The sequence below is a fragment of the Fonsecaea monophora genome, assembly GCF_001642475.1.
Source record: "Fonsecaea monophora strain CBS 269.37 chromosome Unknown Scaff19, whole genome shotgun sequence".
In the NCBI taxonomy this organism is placed as follows: Eukaryota; Fungi; Ascomycota; class Eurotiomycetes; order Chaetothyriales; family Herpotrichiellaceae; genus Fonsecaea; species Fonsecaea monophora.
Genome location: NW_019173950.1, coordinates 12,435 through 35,801, shown reverse-complemented (window position 1 = coordinate 35,801; position 23,367 = coordinate 12,435). Strand labels below are relative to the sequence as shown.

At 52.9% G+C, this 23,367-nt stretch overlaps 10 protein-coding genes across 10 annotated transcripts; 7 read left to right on the top strand and 3 right to left on the bottom strand.

The window, feature by feature from the left end:
• Positions 1 to 1,207: 1,207 nt before the first annotated feature.
• On the top strand, positions 1,208 to 1,657 carry AYO21_03694 (hypothetical protein; the record flags this gene model as incomplete). The annotated part of the gene is made up of 2 exons (XM_022653668.1): positions 1,208 to 1,292; positions 1,365 to 1,657. 2 exons carry the CDS (start codon positions 1,208 to 1,210, stop codon positions 1,655 to 1,657), a joined length of 378 nt encoding a protein of 125 aa, XP_022513911.1.
• A 200-nt stretch (positions 1,658 to 1,857) lies between these two features.
• Positions 1,858 to 3,117, top strand: AYO21_03693 (hypothetical protein; the record flags this gene model as incomplete). The annotated part of the gene is made up of 4 exons (XM_022653667.1): positions 1,858 to 1,999; positions 2,245 to 2,379; positions 2,449 to 2,807; positions 2,839 to 3,117. The coding sequence occupies 4 exons, from the start codon at positions 1,858 to 1,860 to the stop codon at positions 3,115 to 3,117; spliced, it is 915 nt and encodes a 304-aa protein (XP_022513910.1).
• A 434-nt stretch (positions 3,118 to 3,551) lies between these two features.
• On the top strand, positions 3,552 to 4,301 carry AYO21_03692 (hypothetical protein; the record flags this gene model as incomplete). Its single annotated transcript, XM_022653666.1, has 1 exon — positions 3,552 to 4,301. One exon carries the CDS (start codon positions 3,552 to 3,554, stop codon positions 4,299 to 4,301), a length of 750 nt encoding a protein of 249 aa, XP_022513909.1.
• Positions 4,302 to 5,075: 774 nt separating this feature from the next.
• Positions 5,076 to 6,128, top strand: AYO21_03691 (hypothetical protein; the record flags this gene model as incomplete). Its single annotated transcript, XM_022653665.1, has 1 exon — positions 5,076 to 6,128. One exon carries the CDS (start codon positions 5,076 to 5,078, stop codon positions 6,126 to 6,128), a length of 1,053 nt encoding a protein of 350 aa, XP_022513908.1.
• Positions 6,129 to 6,408: 280 nt separating this feature from the next.
• Positions 6,409 to 6,924, bottom strand: AYO21_03690 (hypothetical protein; the record flags this gene model as incomplete). Its single annotated transcript, XM_022653664.1, has 1 exon — positions 6,409 to 6,924. One exon carries the CDS (start codon positions 6,922 to 6,924, stop codon positions 6,409 to 6,411), a length of 516 nt encoding a protein of 171 aa, XP_022513907.1.
• Positions 6,925 to 7,777: 853 nt separating this feature from the next.
• On the top strand, positions 7,778 to 9,695 carry AYO21_03689 (hypothetical protein; the record flags this gene model as incomplete). Its single annotated transcript, XM_022653663.1, has 5 exons — positions 7,778 to 7,989; positions 8,061 to 8,578; positions 8,694 to 8,976; positions 9,047 to 9,121; positions 9,179 to 9,695. 5 exons carry the CDS (start codon positions 7,778 to 7,780, stop codon positions 9,693 to 9,695), a joined length of 1,605 nt encoding a protein of 534 aa, XP_022513906.1.
• Positions 9,696 to 9,787: 92 nt separating this feature from the next.
• Positions 9,788 to 12,321, bottom strand: AYO21_03688 (hypothetical protein; the record flags this gene model as incomplete). The annotated part of the gene is made up of 8 exons (XM_022653662.1): positions 9,788 to 10,270; positions 10,324 to 10,492; positions 10,553 to 10,708; positions 10,765 to 11,004; positions 11,052 to 11,160; positions 11,216 to 11,970; positions 12,020 to 12,076; positions 12,128 to 12,321. The coding sequence occupies 8 exons, from the start codon at positions 12,319 to 12,321 to the stop codon at positions 9,788 to 9,790; spliced, it is 2,163 nt and encodes a 720-aa protein (XP_022513905.1).
• A 526-nt stretch (positions 12,322 to 12,847) lies between these two features.
• Positions 12,848 to 14,501, top strand: AYO21_03687 (hypothetical protein; the record flags this gene model as incomplete). The annotated part of the gene is made up of 4 exons (XM_022653661.1): positions 12,848 to 12,857; positions 12,956 to 13,007; positions 13,061 to 13,109; positions 13,167 to 14,501. 4 exons carry the CDS (start codon positions 12,848 to 12,850, stop codon positions 14,499 to 14,501), a joined length of 1,446 nt encoding a protein of 481 aa, XP_022513904.1.
• Positions 14,502 to 15,588: 1,087 nt separating this feature from the next.
• On the bottom strand, positions 15,589 to 17,421 carry AYO21_03686 (hypothetical protein; the record flags this gene model as incomplete). The annotated part of the gene is made up of 1 exon (XM_022653660.1): positions 15,589 to 17,421. The coding sequence occupies one exon, from the start codon at positions 17,419 to 17,421 to the stop codon at positions 15,589 to 15,591; it is 1,833 nt and encodes a 610-aa protein (XP_022513903.1).
• Positions 17,422 to 18,216: 795 nt separating this feature from the next.
• AYO21_03685 (hypothetical protein) lies at positions 18,217 to 22,134 on the top strand (the record flags this gene model as incomplete). Its single annotated transcript, XM_022653659.1, has 1 exon — positions 18,217 to 22,134. One exon carries the CDS (start codon positions 18,217 to 18,219, stop codon positions 22,132 to 22,134), a length of 3,918 nt encoding a protein of 1,305 aa, XP_022513902.1.
• Between the last annotated feature and the right edge of the window lie 1,233 nt (positions 22,135 to 23,367).

Sequence of the window (23,367 nt, the reverse complement as noted above, 5' to 3'; positions counted from 1 at the left end):
CGGAAACGCAGCCACTCCTCCGAAAGAGGATCAGAAGGGAGGCGTGCACGGGCGTGTTTCAGGGCGATGAAGGAAGCCCGGATCAGATTGATTTGTTTTAGATCCCCAACCCTGACTGAGACTGAACTTGAGCAAAGGCGTCTAAAACAGGCACAGTCTAAAGGATTGGAATCGAAGGGGCCAGGACCGGGGTTGTTTTTTGCCACTGACGACCGTGCACCAAGAGGTTGACCCGGCTCGGGCTCCTTTGATCTGAGGATTTGTGGCCAAAATATTTCCTGGACTACTACAATTATATGTCTAGTTCCTTGCCGCTTGACAAGTTCCGCCTTGGAAAAAAAAGGTGGTGTGAGGAGACCAAGTAGAAGACAAATAGCATGGCAAATGAACCGGTTCTCCGAGTCGAGAGAAGCTGCTTTCAATAGCGTCTTAGTCTACTGGTAGCATCGTACGAACGGTTAGGTTAAGTTAGGACAGGTGCTGCGTCCCGCGTCCTGTGCTGCAACATCCCGAGCACCAAACCTGTGGTCGTGAGATCTTACTCTGGAGACGCTGACGGGACATTTCGCCTTCTGTACCTCGTAGGTAAATGTCATCGATTGACCTTGCATCCGATTCAGGTATTTGTACTCGGGACTCGGTACAATCCAGAGGCACAACATAAACTTGGACATAACCGGCATTGAGGAGACATAAGGAGATTCATAGCGAATAACGTCCAGAGTTTAGAGTTCCGCTCTATTGACAATTTTGATACTCACTTGGTGGTGGAGTAGGAGAGCGGCACGGATAGAGACAAGCAGACATATACTCGGTACTTGTACCTTTTATGAAAGTGACTTTCTTCTGGGAGTGCTGCTACTTGCTCGTGCTGAACTCCACAGGTAGTCGCGGGCGAAGAACCTGTCGTCCCCCGTCCTATTCTAATTAGCCGCTCGCCGCTTTACTCAGCCTCGGCCCACCTTCCGCTCCTTGAGCGATCCCCAAGCCATCACTAAGCGCTCCCTAAGTACAGTATATAGTCCTTCGTTCGTCCGCTTTATTCATAACGACGGAGGAATCCGTTCGAGATACTACGGTACCAGCAACATATCTCATGAAGCGAAATCACTGACATAGAATATCTTCACGTGATCTGGGCCTCGGCATCCGAGCTTCAGGCAACGATCGCCGCCTCGCAGCGATTTACTTGTGGCGGCTGCCTACAATGGTTCACCAGACTTATTCAGCCGCTCCTCAGCCTGACCATGAGGTCGTTTTTATCCTCTACCCGGCAGCTTCCAAATCGCTACGTAATTATCGCCTTGAAGCTAAATCTTCCGTCGAGCGCTCTCTGTGCAGGTTCGGAGAATAGACTTTATTAGACGCGTTGACGCGTAACCCTAAGGTGCCCGGGCTGGAAGTGATCGGCGCGATTTCAGTCATCGTCAGTATCATCGACGCCTCAATCAAGGTCTACGACGGCGCACAGAAAGACGTAAAGCTGCCAGACACGTTCCACGTCGGGGGGGGGCGCCGCCTCTCCTTCCTCCGCGACACCCTCGAGACATGTAAGAGCCACCTGCAACCGATCCAAGATTCTTTGTCTACGGACGTTTATAAGGCGTTGGAGAAGACGCTGGAGGGATGCGATGAAAGAGCGGGAAATCTAAGATAAATCTTTGAGAGTCCTGCCTGTAGAAAATGATGGGTGGGAGAAACGATACGCGAAGGTCGTTAAGAGACTGGGTAAGGGCAACAAGGTGGAAGAGTTGATGGTGTCGATCACGGAAGGACGTGCAACTAGTGGTCAACCACCATGCGGTCCAATCAGCTAAACCCGAGTAGATTACCGAGCTGGAGAAAATCATCAAAGAGATGAAGTCGGCGCGGCGGTTGATGCCTGAGGAAGAGGTTTCGGGAATGGCGTTCACCAATCAAGGTAATATGGAGAACTACATGAATCAAGACAAAGGGTATTTGGTGGTCAATCGTGAAAAGGCCCAAACTCGGAATCTTGGTAAGAACTCGCCATGACGAGAACATTTTCATTTCACAGGTGGATGCTGGAAGGCGAGTTGGTATTGACCCATTTAGTCTTTACACAAACACCTCAGCCTCTATGTGTTTTCAGATCCTCGAATCAATGCGGGTGGTTTATCAAACACTATTTGGGTTTTCGATGTTCTAGAACGAATTCTCCTATCTATAGGCTCGTTTGTTCGGTGTTTTAAAACGGACAAAGCTGATCGCCCTTGACACTAGTCATCCAGCAGAAAGAAGACTTAAGCTTCCGAGAGCCTGTTGGCGTCCACCTCATTCAGGCGCCTTACATGAACCCCAAACTCTTCATCGGACGAGAGTCTAAGATGGCTCAGATGCAAGAGATTCTACGACCGGGTGGCTCGTCTTGAGAGCAACGACGACTGGTGCTGGGTGGTACGGTTGTGATGGGAAAGACACAACTAGCCATCGCTTTCGCGAAGCGCCACTACCAGGAAGACGAGTCCATCTTCTGGCTTAATGCGACGTCCGAGGCCACGCTCAAGGACAGTTTCCGGCTTGCGGCCGAGGCCATCTTTGATCTTCGGGAGGCGGGAGTACTGCAGGATGAGCAGAGCATCAAGCACACTCAGCGATGGTTGTGCGACAAGAGGAACACGCGGTGGTTGCTGATCAAGCGCATCGCCCCGGACGAAACCCTCATCTACCAACCTAAGGTCTCGGACGACGAGAAGAAACCTGCTGCCAGACACAAGACGTACACCCTTCGACCGGGCATTCCCCCTTTCTATGATCGGCCTCCTCATCCACCACTCCCCGACCTAGTTCGAAGACCCTATGGCCTTCCGGCCTCAGTGGTGGATCGACGACCCAACACTCGACCGCTACCTCGTCCCCTTCTCACGTGGCGCCCGGGCCTACGCTGAGCTGTACCTCGCCACGGCGGCCGCGTTTCAGCAGTACGGCAGCCCAGACGTCCACTTCCAAGGGGATCAGGACCTCCGAGAGCTGTACGACACTAGCTACCAGGACCTCGAGATCATTGGTGAGGGAGTAACCCCTTGGTATCGGCCGGACAGTCATGGGGTGAGGATCGTGGTGCGTGCTGCACGACTATTTCTGCCGTGCGAGTGATGCGGATGGATGGTCTACTGGAATCAATCTGGGTGGCTATATCGGGGGCTTTCGCCGACCAAATAGTATCCCAAGACCTGTGATCTAGTCGGCTTTATCGCTTCAGAGAACAACGTACCTGTTTTCTGTCAGATAGTCGATCTCTCCGGTTCCGTCACACAGAAAGTACTCAGATCTTTTATAGCGATTTTGGAGAAGTCCAGCGCCATTCTTTGCTCCCCACCCCAGTCAACACGCTTTGACTCGTCCAATGTCTTCATCTCCTTGGTGCTGCCGAGGCTGTGATTTCTCCAGCTCGGTGCGGGGGAAAATGGGGCTCGTTCGTTCGTCTACAAACAAAGGTACAGTTACCTACCTACCTGGTGTAAGAAAAAAGCCCAAGAATGACAATCGACAATCCTCTTGGAAAAGTCCGCAGCAGCTGAACAACAGCCATGTCTCCCAATCTCGACATCCCGTCCATCTGTGCACAGATCGCTCGCGATTACTCACCCTGCGACGTCTCCGATGCGCTCCTCAAACTCCACGTCCCGGCTGCAGGCTACCTTCGCGACATCTTGCCCTTCCCAGCTGTTCACCACCATGGCTCCCCCGGCCGCCTCGTGGCGCCCATCAGCACGGTTCTCTTCGTCGACAACGCTCACGCTCCAGGCACGCAGTATGACGGCATGATGGTGTCCGCGGAATCCAACCTGCCCAACGACAAGCACTTCACCGACGTTGCGCCGGCGGGCTCCGTGGTCCTCATGCAGCAGCCCTCGCACCAGATCGCGGCCCTGCTGGGCGACATCGTGGCGACGCGGTACAAGCTCCGCGGCGTCAAGGGGTGCATTATGGACGGCCGGGCCCGGGACCGCGTCGGCTGCGGCGAGCTATGCAAGGACGGGAGCTTTCAATGCTGGGCAAAGGCCCTGACGAGCCCCGGCACGAGTCTCGAGGCGAAACCCTGGGCCGTGGATGTGCCCATTAAGATTGGAGGCGTGGTCGTTGCTCCGGGAGACGTCTTGGTCGCCGACGAGGCCGAGATGGTCTGCTGTGTAATCCCGAGGGCGAGGTTGCAGGAGGTCATGGAGCTGCTGCCCGTGCAGAAGGAGGCGGACGACGGTCTGCTAGAGGATGTAAAGCGTGGAATGGGCTTCAAGGAGGCGATCAAGCGGTGGCCAAAGCATTATAGTAATCATTAAAGGAGGTGAGTGGGCCAGGAGGTGCTGGAAAAGGGCATATAGAAATCTAGAAGACAATCTCTTATCTCTCCGCTGTGATTCTGACTTGAATGCCCCAAGCAGCTGCATTGCACTTGAGCGAACTAACCGCATATCCATTGGGACAACCCGATACATTGATCCTCTCCTCTGCGAAAGAACGGCGATTCCCATTAAACTGAAGCGGAAACCTCAGGTGATTACCCGCAATCTCAGCTTGGTAACGGGCATTCACGGCGCAGGATTGGTTTACCCCTACCTCGCCTGCTCCACTTCCTTCGTAGATAGGATACTGTCCATCCGGTGAAGGTGGAGAGAGGTCTTTGCGGCCCCCAACTCGTCCTGGGGAAGTCTGGAGAACGTGGATACGTTGGCTCGGCTATCCACAGTTCAGCAGCTGCCTGGAAGCATTCCTCGTTCTAGGGCCGGATAATGCTCTTCCGCAGACAGCACGAAACGATAAAGTCATTCCTCCTTCGCTTACTAGCGCAGATGGGAGCCAACAAGTACGCCCAGATGGTCTTTCTGTGGCATTGAATTACCGCGAAAGCTTCTTGGATAATGCTGTTCCGGTTAGGTCGATAAAGAAGCTCGTTTCCATGAGATGATTTATAGGTTTCGAGCTTCGTCGACCGGGGCCGTGGCTTCTAGGTGCCTTTTCCCCAGGACACTTGCTTCATCGTCACCTTTCGGTACGATTCAGATAGCCATCGAGTCTGGGCTTGCCCGCTCTTCACGAACGCAGTTGCAACAGCCATGTCCATCAGGAAGTACAAGGCTGCCATCTCACAGGCTGAGCCAGTCTGGTTCGACCTGCAAGGCGCGGTCGATCGCACGGTCGAACTCATCCAAGAGGCTGCCGCAAATGGAGCATCCCTGGTCGCGTTCTCTGAGCTCTGGATTCCAGGGTATCCCAACTTCCTCTGGGGCGGCACGTACAGCGAGAACATCCCTTTGGTTCAGAAGTACATGAAGAACAGCATGACGGCGCATGGACCCGAAATGCTTCGAATTCGCCAGGCGGCAGCGGCCAACAAGATGCACGTCGTCCTGGGCTTCAGCGAGCGGGTGGCTAGCACCCTGTACCTTGCGCAGGTCCTCATCGACGACAAAGGGGACGTTCTCCTCCACCGTCGCAAAATCAAGCCCACCCATCTGGAGCGCACCCTGTTTGGCGATTCGACCGGCGACTCCTTGCAGACGGTGGCGGACACAAAGCTGGGAAAGATCGGCATGCTCAACTGCTGGGAGCACTTCCAGCCACTGCTCAAATACCATACCTACGCCCAGAACGAGCAGGTGCACGTGGCAGCGTGGCCGTACCACGGCGAGGCCCTGGGAGAGGAGCCTTGGTCCGTCTGTACCGAGGCGAACGAGGTGACGGCAAGCCGCATGCATGCCCTGGAAGGAGGCACCTTCGTCCTGGTCAGCAACCAGATGATCTCCGCCGAGGGACTCAAGAAGAACACCGAGGGCCACAACGCGACGGGCAAGTCCTTCTCCGTTGGTGGTGGCGGAGGTGGCGCAGCTCGAGTATTCGGCCCCGACGGTCGCCAGCTCACCAAGGAGTCTGATCCGTACCACGACGGCTTGATTTACTGCGATATCGACCTCGACTTGATCGACCGCGCCAAAACGCTGGCGGACCCGGTCGGGCACTACTCGCGGCCAGACCTGCTGCGGCTGGTGGTGGACGACCGGCCCAAACATTACGAGATGAGAGCTGATGGGGAGCCACCGAAAACACTCACATCCGCGTTCAAACCGCTCGGCGAAACGATTGCGGAGTTTGAGAATGTGGCACCGTGATAGCTTGGTTGCCCGGATGGGAGAGGACGTGACAGTGAGGACAGATACATAGCGAAAGATATATAGTGAGGAGATATATCTTTGGATCGTCCTGTAGAAAATATGACAGTTGTCCGAATTCTGAATGTTGTATTTCATCCTTCCCTCTTAGACAGTTGCAAGTATTTCTCGACCTCATTGATATCACGTATGCTTTGAACCAGCCAACCTTTTGGAACCATCCACATGTCCGTGTAATAGCCACCTTCACAGAATGGTAGTGAAAGGACAGACGTCTCATTCAGCTCTTCCCATCAACCACCTCGGTACCTTTCTGTTTGTCCTCCACTCCAGAAATCACCTTAAACATTCCCCAGGTATCCCCAACGGCCCAAACGTCCTGAATCTTCCCGTTGACGATCCGGAAGATGCCTACGCCGGGATACTCAAACCTGCGCCCAGTCGCCGCGTATCCGCGGAAGTCCTTGCTGTGCGTGGCTGACCAGTGCATGCGCGCGATACATGTCTCGTTCTCGCTGTCTACCCACAACTGCTCGACCCGCTGGTAGAAGTCCGGAAACGAGGCCTCGATCTCACGCACGTATCGCTTGAAGCCCTCTCGGTCCGTGGTGCCGTGCTCGAGGGTGCCGCGGAATGCGACGGTCGGCGAGATCAACTCGTCCACCAAGGATGGGGTGGTGTCGAATTTGTTCCAGATGTCTGAGTAGAAGCGGCGCACGATGAGCTTCATGGCGGAGCTGGTGGTGGTGGTGGTGGTGGTTGTTATTGCTGATGTTTTTGAGATTGCTGCCGCCATTCTCGGTGGTGTCTTTGGCTGGTATGCTGTGGGTGGGAGGGATGCGTATTTCAAAGTCTAGCAGTTGGTTCTTCTGTGACTTTTAGTAGCCCAACGAGGGGCCGTGAAGTGCTATATCATCGCTGTGAGCTCTCGTTACGCATAGGCAGTCGCTGTCCGTGGAACAATGGTGTCTGATTAGTTGTGGTAACGGTTTCCCTCGCTTGCCCACGCTTGCCCACGCTTGCCTCCGGCTGATGGACCAGGTCCATACTCTCGCAACCTCAGTGATATCTTCCATGTGGAAAAAGCTTTCTCGGCGAATCCACTTTCAGCCTTGGCCGGTTCGATACATATCATCGGATGCGCAATATCCAGCCTGGGTGCCAGCCAGTCGCTGAGCTCCGACATCAGCGGGACCTTTTACCAAACCCATATTCTCAATGGCCAGCACTTCTAACCAGTCAGATCAGTATGTGGAGATACTGCTGGTACCAAGATAGGAGCTGCGGATCTCGTGCCTCTTCGTCATGTCCACTTTTCCAACCATACTTATCAGCAAAGTCGGTCGGTTGAGGATTACCCGCACGTCCTGCCCGGTCATGACGGCCATCACAAGGCTCCTGACCCGGCACAGGATAAACTTAGGCCAGTCTGTAATCTTGCACAACAACCGAGCTGAAGAGACGTGGACTGTCCACATGAATAGTATATGTGATCTCGCGGGTCATTCAGACCACTACTGCTTTGGAGTTAACGAGGCACAAGGGCCGGCGTTGGAAAGGGCCTTGAGGGAGAGCATATAAAAGCTCCATGAACTGCTATGCTATTCTGACCGGGGACCATCTGACTACTCGATTCTATATCACGCATCATGGCATCCCACACCTCCCAGCCGCAGACGACTTTGGACGAGACCAAAATGGCTTCCGAAATAGAGATGACCAAACCCTCTCTGGAGGAAGGCCAGCACCGAGACGTGAATGAGCAAGTCTCCTTCACCCCTGACTCTCGCTTTGAGCGCAAGCTCATCCGTAAGCTGGACCTCCTCACTGTCCCAGTGATGATCTTGATCTATTTCCTCTCGTGAGTATATAACCAGCTCTCATGGGCAGCTTTGGCTGCTGTCTCGGTTACTGAACTGACTAGTGATGCAGGTTTCTGGACCGGACCAATATAGGCAATGCGAGGCTGCAAGGTCTTCAGGAAGAGCTGGGTCTCACAGACCATACCTACCGCATCGCCCTCTCCGTGCTGTACGTCCCTTATATCATTCTGGAAATCCCCAGCAACCTGGTCCTTAAGAAGATCGGACCGCACATTTTCTTGCCGACCCTGATGACCATCTGGGGCATCGTCGCCACGCTGCAGGTTAGGAAGTCATTCCAATATCTGATGTTGCAAATGCTGATCGTGAACCAGGGCATCGTCAAGTCCACTGCAGGTCTGTATGTGAACCGATTCTTTCTGGGCGCTGTCGAAGCTGGAATCGTCCCGGCCATCATCCTCTATCTGTCCATGTGGTACAAGCGCGGCGAGCTGCAGACTCGGATCGGGCTCTTCTGGGGTGCGGCCTCGCTTTCCGGTGCCATTGGAGGTCTCCTTGCCGCGGCGATCAGTAATTTGGACGGCCACGCCTCGCTCAGGGGGTGGAGTTGGATCTTTATCATCGAAGGTACGTGCGGATAGCCTCTGGTCAGCATGGGCACTTGCTTTCCTCGTATTGTTTCTTAAGCCCTTGATTGTGACCAAGGGTCTGACGCTCAAACTGCCTTTTCGCTTCCATCTAGGCATCTTTACCGTCGTCTGTGGTTTCGCATCATTCTTCCTCATCGCCAAAGCCCCAGAAACCACTCGGTTCCTATCGGAACAGGAACGAGAATACGCAGTTGCACGACTCAGGCATGATGCCATGCATACCAACCAAGTCACCATCGACGGCGTCACACACCACTTGGTCGTCGACAACAGCTTCTCGTGGAAGGCTGTCTATTCGGTCTTCATCGACCCCCAGATGTACGGCCTGGCCGTGGTGGCCTTCAGCAGCGGAACTTTGGTCTTTAGCCAGGCATAGTAAGCTCTAACTCTCGATCCGATCTTGCAAGTTGTCCAAGCAACCAAAGCCTAATGGAAACCCCTATAGCTTTCTTCCGACCGTCATATCTGACATGAAGAGCATTGCGACGACCCCTGTGATCGCACAGCTCTTGACCGTCCCGTAAGTCAACTTTCTGCTTGAAACATTCATTCAGGGGTGTGCTGATGCTCATAGCAGGCCGTACACGGTTGGGGTCATCACCACGCTCATCGGCTGCCATTACTCGGACAAATACCACTTCCGCTACCCTTCCCTGGCCATCCCCACTCTGGTTGCAATCATCGGCGTCGCCATCATATACGCCACCGAAGGCGTCGGGGTCCGATATTTCGGCATCCACCTGACGGTCGCCGGCATCTACAGTTCTGTCCCCGTCTACCTTTCCTGGGGCTCGAACAATTTCTCGGGCCATTACCGGCGCGCAACGGGCGTGGCCGCCATCTTTGTCTTCACCAACTCCGGCGGCATTCTCTCGACCTGGCTGTTCCGGGCGTCCGAGGCTCCTAGCTTTCAAACGGCATATATCATCAACCTGGTGCTTCTGTGCGTGCTGCTGGTCTCGGCTACGGGTCTCTCGCTGTATTATCTGCGCCAGAACAAGATTCGGGACGGGTTCGTTCGAAGCGGTAGATTTGAAGAGTACGGGATGGACAAGGACGGTGACCAACATCTGTTTTTCCGATATGTTCGTTGAGGCTGAGGAGGTTTGGCAGAAGGAGGGATTGAAACTTGGTGTGGCCAGAGGCCCGCCAGTTGGTATTCATCTTTCAGCTGGGACAAAACCGGTCATGGAACATCCATTCCCCACATGTCCTGGTCGAAGAAGCCATAGTCCATTTGAGGGTCCGAGAACACGCTGTCGAACGAGAGCAGCCAGTCAATATTGTCCGGCGACGTTGCGAACGCGGCGGCTGCGGTTGTGCCAATAGGGGCATGGGTAGTGTTAGAACTGTTGTCGTTACCAGCACCTGGCCCTCCGATATCCAGCTCGTGCATCGCTAGGCCAGTCGGCATTAAATTCTCCGCCTTGTGACTATTCTGGGCATGTAGTTTCTCGTTCACGGCCCATTTTTCGGCAAGGATTTGCAAGGAGCGGATCGCGCGGAGACTCCAGGACCACGCGGTGCTCATCTCCTGCAGGCATGCCATGTTGAATTTCAGCAGTCGGATAGCCGCGCGGCTGATCTCGGCGTCGTTGGAGGTGGCATTCAACAGCAAGATAACCGACGCAGTGCCCACTGCATGAACCGTCGATATGGGTATCCTTCTCTACGGCCAGACTTAGCGCATCAATGGACGAGGTCGCGCGAGGCGGTACCTACCAATGTATAGTTGGACCGATAAGCTCTGAGGATGCTGGAGACAGCCTCGGCGGAGGAAGTGCAGATGCGACGATGAAAGAGGCGGTCAAGGTCAGGAAAGGAAGCCAATTGCTCTTCGCGACGGAGGAACGGCCGGTGCAGCAAGATGATGACCGTGTGATACTGCAAACTGCGTAAGGCGTCAGTCTTTGACACGTGCGCATACCAAGCAGCATCAGAAGAAACATACTGGAGCGAGTATATGTGGGCGGGAAGAGCCGTCTTCGTCGAGTGAGGCAGTTTCAATATGCTAGGCAGATTCGAATATTGCTCGGTCAGGATAACGTGGGTCTTTGTGGCCATTTCTTGCTTGTCGGAGAAGCTGAGCTCGCTGTTCGGACCGTATCTGGAGAGCAGTGAGCATTGGCCCTGCTGGCAAGTAGTGTGGCAAGAGGAACATACATACTGTCCAGAGTCGGGCTCGCAAGCTGAAAGATTGTCGTCATGTACCGCAAGTTCGTTACACAGTGGGATGCAAGCGGCTGGGTGGACTCTCCACCTTCGATCGATGTCCAGGGAGTGAACTCTTCTTCCTTGAGGAGAGTCGGTTTCGGCGCGGTGATGTCGCTCTCGCGTATCATGCTGGGGCGTCCCAGTCCGATATTAAACAGCCTGAATGTGGTCAGCTTGACGAAGACATTCCTTCGATATCGTATCAAGAGTACTTGTCTAGAAGATAGCAGCCCCACCAAGTAATCCTTCGAATCTCGGATTGTTCCTCAGTGATCTTACTCCGGTGAACCCATTTTTGACAGTCCAAATTCAAGCCTAGGTTATATGCAATACGAACTGCCATCCCTAAAACCATCCTAGGTTAACAGCCTACCATACACGCAGAAGACCAGACACTCACCAATATAAATCCAGCCCAGGGTCTCTTTGTTGACGGACATCTCCCGTAGGGCCAAGATGGCGAGTGCAGCCGTCGTGGAAGTGGATGGGTGTTCGATCTCGACGCTCAAGATATCCTTAGCTTGAGCAGCCAGAAGATCACCAGCCGTGTTTGCGTCTCTCGCATCCAGACGAGGCCCTGGGTGATCACAGTATCTGCTGGCCAGAGCGAGCACACAGCGCAGAAGAAGCGGGGTGCAGTATTCGTTATACAACCTGCTCTCGAATGCTCGACAAAAGGCTTGTCGATGGATCAGATATTGCCAGGGATTCTGCCACCTCCAGAATAAGTTCAGTAGGTGAGTTTGCAGTTCGTATGAGAGATCAACATCAATCGTGTTCGGCTGCATTGTCAGGTCCAAGTCGTCTTGCTCGGTGCTCCTGGTAGTCAAATAAGGGGCACTCTTAAGGAGATTGAAATAGCTCGGAGCGCCGAAGAATCGTAGATGGCCGTCCTCAGCAATGTCCAATTGACCCGCAGTCTCTGTCAACTCGTCAAGGGGGCCTCGCTCTGTCGTGGGCCATAGATCCAGTTCCCGAGTATGAGATTGGGCAGGACGGGCGTCCTCTCCGCCTAGGGTCGGGGCAACACCGGGGCTTATGTTCACAAAGTCCAGTGCGGTAGACAGAGATCCGTGTTGTTGGCATGCATGTAGTTGGCGTTCCAGAGATTTGATGCGTGCATGGAGGGCTTCGACATAGTGTTTCGTTGGCGGCCTAGTTTTCTCAGCCTCTCAGCCCGAAGAGCACGGCGCGGATAACATACTTGCGTTTCTCTGTCTCGAAGGGATATTCACACTGCTTTCCTAGCCGGACGCACGTACTGCATTCCGGCAATTGGCCGTCGCACTGGGTCTGCTGTCAGCACCCATACGAGGTCAAGCGGTGTGGGATGAAGTCCTTACCCGGCTTCTTCTCAGGCGGCATGTCGTGCATGCTACCGACACTCGCTGCCTTATAGGCTTTTGAGACATTTGGTTTGGACGGTCGTATGTACGTGTCCGCGAGTGGCGTTATATATTCGTAGGCAATCTGCTGTTGAAATCCCCCGCTACAGCGGACAACCATGACAGCATCGGGGAGATAAGTCTCGTGTGTGGTGAAGCTAACCTCCGCACGCGCACGTGTGACTGGGACAATTGCCAAGTCGATCTTAACGACTTCACACTTTGGCCAAAGGCTTCGGATTGGTGCCAAGTATCGCCCCGGTAACTACTCAATAGTATAGCCAGATGGTCTCAAAGCATGGAAGACTCACTACGGGGGCGTAGAGGGGATCCTTGGGTTCTTTTGGGGGGGGGATGAGAAACACCAAACGGAACCGGCCAAGCTTCCCTGCCCCCCTGGGTGCCCCCATTATTTTAGGGACAACACACGCTCAATTGCCACAGGCGCTTAGCTGCGCCAAAGTCTCGTGCTCGGCGCCTCTTTAGCCTGCGGCCCTCGTCTACCCTGGAGGACCACCCGCCACGCCGCCTTTTGCGCAGATTTGATCATGTCGCTTGCAGCCTCGTCGGTTGCGTATCTTCTGAAGATTAATATCTTTGGAGACTCGGATCTTTCGCATAGCTGATTTGCCTGACGAGTGTACACTATGTCTCTAGGTACGTCTACCCGCTTGCTTGACTTGATGCCGCGAATACCTGAAGCCGATTTCAAGCCGCCAACATTTTCCACCAGAAACGCTGACTCGTGCCATCAGCCTTGGATGAACAGACCCTACAACATGTGGCCAGTAATGGCGAGATGGACTAGTATGCTCGTTCTGTTGCTTAGTTCTGCGATATTGAGACTTACCCTGCTCCAGTGCAAAATGGCCCGCCATCATCGAACCACTACTCCAGCGACTCAATGAGGTACATACTTGATTCTGTGAAATATTGCTCACTGTGGGATTGACATGCGATGTACAGATTGTGTATACGGAATTCCCTATGCCACGGCCATATCCCACAATAAATCGGCCGGCTCCTTCCTCACCGAGTCAAACACAGCCGACACAGATGGGTGATTCCAATCCTAACCCGCAGACACCATCGACACCTGTGCGAAATCTACCTCCCGTCCCACCCTTCCCAACATCGTCGGCGACTTCTACAAGCCATGTGCCTGATTCTCTCCCTCAATCCCAAGATGCCGATGTCAGTGCGCTGAATGAACTTCACGAAATATTACTGCAACTCCTCAATAGCGTAACACATACGCTTCGATCCTCATTTTCAGAAAGACCCCCTCATACGATACAACGGCTGGCAGAACTTATTCTATACCCAAGAAAACATTACAAGACCCTCCCGGCCTGGTTACGAGCCGTCGATCGAGTTGTCAGCGTCAGTAGCCCTGCAGATATTTTCCCGCTTTCCGACACTCCGCCCGTGGTGAATGGTGTCAATGGAGATGGAGGAGGGGGAATACTCTGGAACAACGGCGACGTGCGCCATGGCTACGACAGCAATTCATTAGGCAGTGACGAAAGTCTAGGTGGCGCACTCCTGACTCCAATACCGTGGTTACGAAATGGAATGAATGGTGGCGAGGATTCTGGTGAAGACACAGGCGCCCCAGACTCGAATGCCAGCACCAGTACTGATGGCTTGGACGACGCTCTCCTCCTGCCGATGACACAGGGCGATGGAGATTCACTAGTACCTGGAAGGGCAGATGGCGCAGTTACCCAAGGCGAGTTGATACGTATGGAACAAGAGGCTGGTGTAGTGCCTGTGACCCGAAACCCTTCTGATACACATGTCAGTGGGACAATGGAAGAGAATTCCCTCGTCGATGAAGGAGATATGGTACCTCACGCCCGCGGACCAGACCTCGTTGGATCCGTGGATATGGGAAGAGTCGATGGTCAAGATGTGGAAATACATATTGGAAGTCCTCCAGGCGAAGAGGGAAACGAGTCTGCCATTGATGCAAGTGACGCGCAGGCAGTCGTTTCTGCACAAACTCGTACTTTGAGCTCTACGGCCATATCGTTGGGTGGACCTGGATCAGCGGCGGATTCGGACGACTTCGAAATTGTGCTCAAGGACGCCGTTGAAGGCACCGATGTGGACGCCATGCAAGTCGACGAGAGCGGGAAAGGCGACGAGAAGCAGCAGAAGCAACAGTGGCTTACCGAAGACGCCGACATTGTTCTTGTGGACGCGGATGGAAAGACTGACGACGAAGTCGAGACCAAGGCTGAGAACTCAGGTCAGACCGTTGGACAGGATACCGTGGACGCGAGCAGTGTGACTTGAGGGATATCTCTCTGCACCAGATCTAAAATCCTTTCAAGATTCGAAGTCCACAATACTGGACTCAGTCTGCTGATCTTCGAGCGCAACCCGAGCATCCTGGATCTATCGTTCGCCCCGGTTGCACGTGTCCTGCGGCAATTTCCACAGGCTAAAAGAATGAAGCTGAAATGGAACCCATCCACCAAAGACCTTGGGTAGCGCGACTGTCAATCCTGCTTAGACGATCCGTCGAGTCGAGGTATAAGAAACTACAAAGACAAGATTCCCTTTTCACTTCTACCCAAGCGTCGAAAATTGGCCGTCCCTTGACACAGAGAGGCCGTGTACTTGTATGTCGGGCAACCATGGGCCCTCGGGAGAAGTATCCACATCTCAATGGGTGGGTTGCTGATGCATGAGATGCGATGCGTGTCTAGTATCACTACGAGGGAAAAGGGTGGATGAACGCCGTCCTCTGACCTGGAGAAACGAGAATCAACAAAGACGGTTGCCCCTTTCTTTGTTATGTGAAGGAACGGGAGAATATACATGTATACAAATACTCGAGACCTCGTATGCGTGTGTACAAGTGAATACATGATCCTTCCCATCATCTGTTCTCTATGCTCCTCTTTCATTCACTCATTCATTCATTACTAATGTACATCGAACTGTGGTGCGTATTGGAGGTAACCCAGAGGTGGATTGTTTCTCGGGCAGGCGTGTTTCTTTCTGCCGTTGCAGGCTGCTGAAGCGGAACTGCTTTGGCTGACCGTCCGTCCAGCTCCAAAATCTGGGTGATCTAGCTGATAGATAGATAGATGGGGATGGATGCTCGTCGGTCTCGGTGAGACGATAAGCTGATAAGCTGATATGGACGCATCGATCGCTTGAGGTTGGAGGCTTGAACCTGCTGACATGTGGAAAAAGTATTCCGGCCTCGCACAGCCAGCTGCAGCGCCCAGCGCACCACATCAGATCTTTCCCAGGCTGTCTGTCTGTCCTGTCTGTCTGACAAAAAGCCTAGCAAGTGTTGTTGAAGTCTTGGCTGGAGCGGATCAACCGATTTGAGCTTGAGCGTGGGTGGCTCTTTGTGTCAAAATGCCCTTCAACCGGATTCCTGCTTGATGGCAGAAGAAGGAGGAGGGAAGGTCCTGTCAATGTGAACAGGGTCAATGGTGGTGGCTGTTGCACTGTCATTGCCCGCCGCGTTGGACGGGGCGGCTTCTGTGCCTGTCATTCCGTTGCTCATGTCCGTCGATGGCGCCACTGTAGAGCCTTTATTTCTCATCAGGGCTGGTCCGGTGCTTTCGACCTTTTCCATTTCATCAGCCTTTGTCGTGGCCTTGGACATGGAGATCGCGGGACTGCGATGTCCCACGTCCATGGATCCCGTTTCGACGTCTGACATCTCACTGGCCCTGCCTGGGGGCGGCATGGGACTGGAATTTCCCCCCACCATCATCGATGAGGTGGCTCCTGTCTCGCCATTCTTGGCACTAGATACCGCAGGACTGGCCGTCCCGGCCGCTATCGACGACACAGCATCTATTGCCGCATTTTTCTTCTTCTCCTTCTTTGCCCACCTCAGCCCGCAAGCATTGCATAGCGTTTTGGGACCATTGGGCCCTTTTCTCCACTCGGGACTATCCAGAGTTCCACAGTCCGTGCAAACGTATTCCTCTGCACTTTTAACTTTCTTGTGTTTCTTGTCGGTGTATGAATATCGTGAATCGGCTTTGTCAATGGGTATGTGAATGCCTGCATCACCACGAATAAGTGCTGGCGAAGTTCCACCGGTTGAGATGCCGTGAGATCTCTCGCCCTCGCGGTACCGGAGACCGGTCAACATTTCAATCGAGTCGACGTGTGAAGAGCCTTCGTATCGGGCCATTTTGTCCCGTATGGAGTCTGGGCGAGCAAAGGCGTTGGCCTCGTCCAAGGCTTCTCGCGTAAGAGCAATGTTCGACACTGTTGGCTTGGCGGGTGGTGGCATGCCACCGTAATCGGGAAACTCTGGCCTGGCGGTTGTGGATGGCGAGGTAGGCGGAATGTCGGCTGAATTTGACGAGGCTCGTGAGGCGGCGACTCCGGCAGCCTGCTTGTGATAATGCTCTTGTTGCGCGTCCGCCTCCTCAGCTTCCTCGCGCTTTAGAATGGCTATCCTGGCCTGAAGCCTGAAATTTTCAATCTTGTGCTCCAAGAATGAATCTAAGAGTTCCGAGGTCGGGGTTGGGTACGGCCGGGCCATCATGAAAAAGCCCCGGCAAAATCCTGTCTGGCCCATAGGAGTCCCTGGAAGTTCAAGCTGAGTGATTCCGTTGGTGAGATGCGGATGTCCGTGGCTTTCAAAGATGCGATATTTGTCTTCAGCGCCGCGGAACCGGTGGAAGAAGCGAACAGGTTTTCCAGTTGCAATGCTCTCGTTGAATTCGCGAATGAAAAGCGAAGAGTCGTCGGGATGAATGAAATCTGATATTGATTTTCCTATCAACTCATTTGGTTCGTATCCAGTCAGTTGCTTGGCCGAGGGTGAAACGTAGAGAAGCCGACCATCGGGAGTGAGGATGTACAACAGATCTTTTAGCTCCTCTAGTAAGCGCTGGGTCCAATTCTTTCTCCTTGTGAATTCGGTCACGGTGCTGTTCGAGGCGGAAACAGTTTGCATGCCAAAGTCGGTAGGTAGTGGTCCAGCACCAATGCCATTAACGGGCATAGAGCTGTCAGGGGTGTCAGGTTTACTTGAGCCATCCTGCATCAAGGTTGGCTGGACGGAATCCATTGGGTCAAAAGGTGTAGGTTGTATAGAGGCCATATCGAGAGATAAAGGATCAGAGTAGACGCTCATATCTGTGCCACCAACGAGGGACGCATCCAGCATGGCTGGTTGGAGACTGTAGGAATCCATCATGGGAGTTGGCTCAGTCTGGAACGTGCCCATCATGCACAAAACGAGGCAGTGGTGGGTCTTGTGGTCAATAGCTGACTGTCGGTGTACAAGGTTTTTTGGGTCTTTGTTCTTTCTCCCTGATTTAGGGGACCAACAATTCGTTGGTACCTGATCCAAGGGGCGGCGCTGTAGCAACAAGGTCTCCCACCAACTAGAACCGCGGGGAAGTCTGGAAAGGCGAAACGAGCAACGGAGGGCTCGGGGGCATACGGAGCAAAGCTCGCACTCATGAATGGAAAATACAGCCGGGGAGTGCCCCTTAGGGAAATAGTCCAAGATTTGAGATGATAGCGATGACCTGTGGTCGGATGGAACTCGATGAACGATGAAACGCCGACAAAAGAATCAAGATCGCAAGATGGCTTACAGATCAGATCTTTTGCCACTCGTGCTGGAGTGCCGACAACTTGTCCTTGCCAAGAGCACGTGACTGGGCGCATGTGGGGGTTTTCTAGGCGTTTCAGTGCAGCCGCGCTAGAGGCGGCGGAAGCCTTTGATCGCGTCTACTTCGCGTTCTTCACTTTCGTACCGAGCTGATCATCATTCATGGCTCTTTTACATGCTTAGATGCGCCAAAAGGTGGATCCTGTGCCAGTCACCTTTTAACACTCCATCTTGTCTCATTGCTGGTGCTGTGTATGTCCCTCAGAAGTTGCAAAGTTTGCTCACTAACGACCGCTGCCTGAACTTTAGGCCGACGCAGGGCTCTCAGGCTGCATTTAGCGTTACCCCAAAGCTGCCTTCCATCAGATTGTCGAACCTGATCGTCTCAACGCCTGAGCAAAGATGTCCCGGCTTCATGTGTTGAAGATTTCAGGCATTCGGTCGTTCGACAATAACCAGGAACAGCACATCAAATTTGAGAGCCCACTGACTCTCATCGTGGGGCAAAATGGCTCGGGAAAGACCACCATCATTGAGTGCCTCAAGTTTGCCTTTACGGGAATGCAACCGCCCAATACGAAAGTTGGCGGTGCTTTTATTCATGATCCTAAATTGAACAGTGATACCCAGGTCAAGGCGTCGGTTCAAGTCTCGTTCAAGTCGGCCAGTGGAGCGGCACTCACTGTGTCTCGGCGGCTGGAACTGAATGTCAAAAAAACCACTCGTTCCTTGAAGACGCTAGAATGCTCATTGGTAGTGAGCAGGCGTGGCGAGAGGACCGTCATGTCATCCCGAGTTGCTGAACTAGATTTGATCCTTCCACAATACCTTGGTGTCTCCACTGCCATCATCGACAATGTCATCTTCTGCCATCAAGATGAAAGTTTTTGGCCTCTGAGTGATCCCACAACTCTGAAAAAGAAATTTGATGAGATCTTCGAGGCACAGAAATATACAAAGGCGATTGAGAACATCAAACAGATTCGAAAGAAACAAAATGAGGAACTAGGCAAGTACAAGATCCTAGAGGAGCATGCGAAATTGGACAAAGACCGAGCTCTGAAAGCCCAGAAGAGGAAGGAGGCTCTTTCGGATGAAATTGAGAAACTTAGGAAAAAGAGTGAGGAATTGGAGCAAAGAATCTCTCACGCTCGTCAGATGGCAGACGAGACTTGGAGAAAGGGTGAGGAATATGCAAAAATTCTCGGGGCGTTAGAAGGAAAGCGGATTGAGGCTCAAGGCAAACAATCCACCATTGACGATCTTAAACTGCATTTGGTGGAGGTCAGTGAGACGGACGAGTGGCTGCAAACGACATTGTCCCAATTTCAAACCCGACAGGAGGAGCTCAGGGACGAGCTGAGTCAGAAACAAGAGGTATACATTGAACAACAAGATCAAATGAAATTGCTGAGTAAACAGCGAGAGGAAAAAGTGCAGCTAAAGGGCAAGTACGAACAGGAGAAGGAGGCGCACGAACGTCAGCTTGAAAGACGTAAAGAAATGGTGAGAGAAGCTGCTGCGAAACATCAAATGCGCGAGTATGAGTACTCGGACAATGACACCCAGGTCGAGGAGTTTCTGGTCAAGATCAAAAAGATCTCCAAAAATCAAAAAGGAAGTCTTGATCGGGTGAAGCTCGAACACACCACACAACGACGGGATGCTCAGACTCTGATCAATAAACTGACCGAGCGAAAGTCGGCGCTTCAGGAACAAAGAGCCACTGCGCGAAAGCAGATGGATGCAAATGACCGCGAAGCCGCAGATTTCCAACGACGAGTCAATCAGATCACCGCCGATGAGGGCAGCAAAGCAGTAGCCGAGTCACGTATTGATGATCTTCAGAAAGCATTACAAAAGACCCGTGAAAGCGCCGAGGCAGCCGACTGGGATAAGAAGATTCAGAATGCTAATGCAGAACTCCGAGGCTTTGAGGAGATTGGCTCCAGACTGAGGGATGAGATGGTTCGGTCCTCAAACAAGGCGCAGGAACTCGCGAAACTTTCATACTCGAAGCAAGCGTTGAAAGACCAACAGAAACGTCTTGAGACCTTGTTGAATGCTCACAGTGACCGTATTACGGCCCTGGTTGGTAGTGGGGCATGGTCCCCTGAGACGATCGAAAAAGTCCACCAGGATGTCCTCAGAAGCGCAGCGGATGAAGTTTTGACAGCAGAACGGGAAAGAGATCTGGTAAATCGAGAGTTGGAGCAGCTGCAGTATAAGCAGAAAACTGTCCGCTTGGATCTCTCGCGCAAGGAGAATGAGGCAAAAAAATGTGAACAACAGCTTCGTGCTGTTATCGAGGATGGCCCCGAAGGTTATGACGAAGCACTGAAACAGGTGGAAGAAAAGGTTCAAAACGCTAGAGAGAACAGCTCAGGTTACAGCGGCCTCCACGATTACTTTCAGCAAGTCCTAGATGCCTGTTCAGGAGACAAGCCGGCGTGTCGCACTTGTATGCGAGGCTTTGCGGTCGGCAGCAAAACATTAGCGGATTTCCAGGAGCGCATCAACAAGCTGATCGCGAAGACGAAAGAGCACGCAGAGGAGTTTGACCCGAAAGAGGCGGAAGCAGAATACAAGCGTGTGCTGGATCTGGGGGTTGTTCATCAGACATGGAAGAAGCTCGCCGACTCTGAGATTCCAGCTGCTACACGAGAGTCGGCTAATCTGGATGCTCAGCGACAGTCTCTGCTGGCAAAGTTGGAGAATCACGACAAGACTGTGGTACAAAAACAGCAGTCTAAACGTGATATCGAGTCCATCGTTCAAATAGTCTCATCCATCAGTAAATGCGACGGCGAAATCAAATCGCTAAGCAACCAAGTGGAGGAGTTGTCCGCCAAACAGAGCCAGCACAGCAATACGCGCACTTTGGAAGAGATTCAAGAGGACCTGAACTCAACTGACCAGAAGATTCGGGGCATACAGAATGTCATGAACCGACTGAGAACGGAGCAGGAGCAGTCCCGAGCCGGCATCTCCAGCATGGAGCTTGAACTACGTGACCTCAAAAGCAACTTGAGCGATATCATATTTCAGCTTGATAAAAAGGCCTCACTTGCAGCCCGAGTGGAGGAATATCGAGTACACAACCAAAAGCTACAAGAGGTAATGGAGAATCTCACCAAGGAGATTGAGAGTCTCGACCCCCAGATCGCGACCGCCCAGGCCAAATACGACGATATTGATCAACGTGCAGCCACCAAAGAACGCGAAATGTCCGATGAACTCTCAAGCTTGGGCGATACCGTCAACAATCTTGACATCCTAAACGACCAGATTCGATCTTACGTGGACCGTGACGGACCCAATCAACTCGAACGTGTCAACCGCGAACTGAAGAACCTGGAGCAGGAGCTGGACAACGTTCAGAGCGAGCAAAGCCGGCTCACACGTGAAATCAACAAGATCACTGAACGCATCCGGGATGGTGAGTCGACGCGAAGACGATACTCTGACAATCTCCGATATAGACAAGAGAGTCGAGCCCTCGCACGCCTGCAGGAGGAGATTGAGGAGCTTACAAGCCACAACGCCGAAGTTGACCGCGACCGGTTCCAGCAAGAATCACAAAAATACAGCAAGGAGTACAATCGACTGGCGACGGTACAGGGTGGGCTCATGGGTGAAGTAAAGTCAAAGGATAATCAACTGTCAGAAATCTTGGAGGACTACCAAACAGATCTCAAGGACGCGCCGCAGCGGTACAAAGAAGCTCACATCAAGGTGGAAGCTACCAAAGCGGCCGTAGAAGATCTCGGACGCTATGGGGGGGCGTTGGACAAGGCAATTATGAAATACCACAGCCTGAAGATGGAGGAGATCAACACCATTATTGAAGAGCTGTGGCGCAAGACATACCGTGGCACCGATGTCGACACGATCATGATTCGAGCCGAGAACGAGTCGGGAAGAGGCAATCGCTCGTATAATTATCGGGTGGTCATGGTCAAGAGAGGAGCAGAAATGGACATGCGCGGACGATGCAGTGCTGGTCAGAAAGTCCTCGCCAGCATCATCATCCGTCTTGCTCTGGCGGAGGTGTTCAGCACGCATTGTGGACTGATTGCTCTGGATGAGCCGACCACGAACCTCGATCGCGAAAACATCGAAAGTCTGGCCCAGTCGTTGAAGGAGATTATCGAATATCGACAGCAGCAATCCAATTTCCAGCTTGTGGTAATCACTCACGACGAAGACTTCTTACGACAAATGGAATGCTCGAAATTTACAGGGACGTATTACCGAGTGTCGCGAGACTCGGCTCAAAACTCGATCATTGAGCGACAAAGCATTGCAGAAGTGTTGTGAAGCTGCATCGATATCCTGGCATTGATTCATCGCAATAGAACACAGAGGATGCAAACGTGCGTCACTGTCATTCGCTGGGTCGCTCGGGTACCTGGCAAAAGATTTTCATTTGTGGATGCCAGCAAGATCCTACAACACTAGACGGTGCCTGAAACAGGTGACGTGGCTCTGGGGTATGTTCAGGGACGATTGCCAATAGACCAAAAGATCCAGGCGCAGCTGGGTCCGTGAGTTTGTTGAGCTGATCAACAGTGAGACAGTTTCTTCACGCCAAAGAAGGGGAACAAGGCATGCGCATTCCTTTTTGGCAGAGCAGGGACTCAACCCGTGATAATAGAGGACCAAAGCTGGATAGGTGGCTGGAGGGTTTGACCTCTGGAGGGCCTAGTGCCAGGAGACCAACAGTGGACCGGGGCGCTGGGTGGCTGGCGCTGCAAGGGACCACGAACCGGGAGCCATCAACCACCCAACAACAAGCAATACGAGCGCCTAGCACAAACCCGAAGGTAAGCGAGACACAAGCGCCTTGCCTTCCAGTAGGCTGCGACATGCGCAAGCAATGCGAACCTGAATCATATCGCATTCTATTCATTCCTCGGCAGAGAAGCTTACATAGGCTTCCAACGTTACACTCGACCATGCATCAGACCTCGTCACACATTTCTCGGAAAGGGCGGTGAACTGTCTACAAAGATGCGCCCAAACTGCGTGCTGGTCACCAGACTGGGAACCCCTGGACCGAGAGAGACGGTGGTTGGTCATCTGGAGGTGTGGGTTTCGGGATCGACAACAAACACCCACAATGAATGAGCCCGTTCGTTCCATCAAGCTTCTCCAGCCAGCATTCCCCATGCTGCTCAACATGGACAATTCTGCAATTTCGCCACCACACTCAAGCCTGGCTCTGAGCGTCTCGACTGAGACTCTGACCTTGATTTTTGCTTTGGGCTGGTGACGGGCTATCGAAGCCTCGTATGATGGCGATTACCTTGAACCCAGTTCGGACATCTCGATCGTCTTTCTCGATCAGACTCGCACACTCCCAAGATGGTTATTCGTTGGGTTCTCAGGGCGGATACCAAAAGAGGAGAAGCATGAGGGTCCTCGACCCAGCTTCTCTCGACTCGCCTCTCGGTCACTTTGTCGCTCGCCTCTATGCCCCCAGCATACCTGCTATGCACATCTTGATGGTACCCTCGCGATGCTGGCTCTACCATCAACACAGAAACTCCA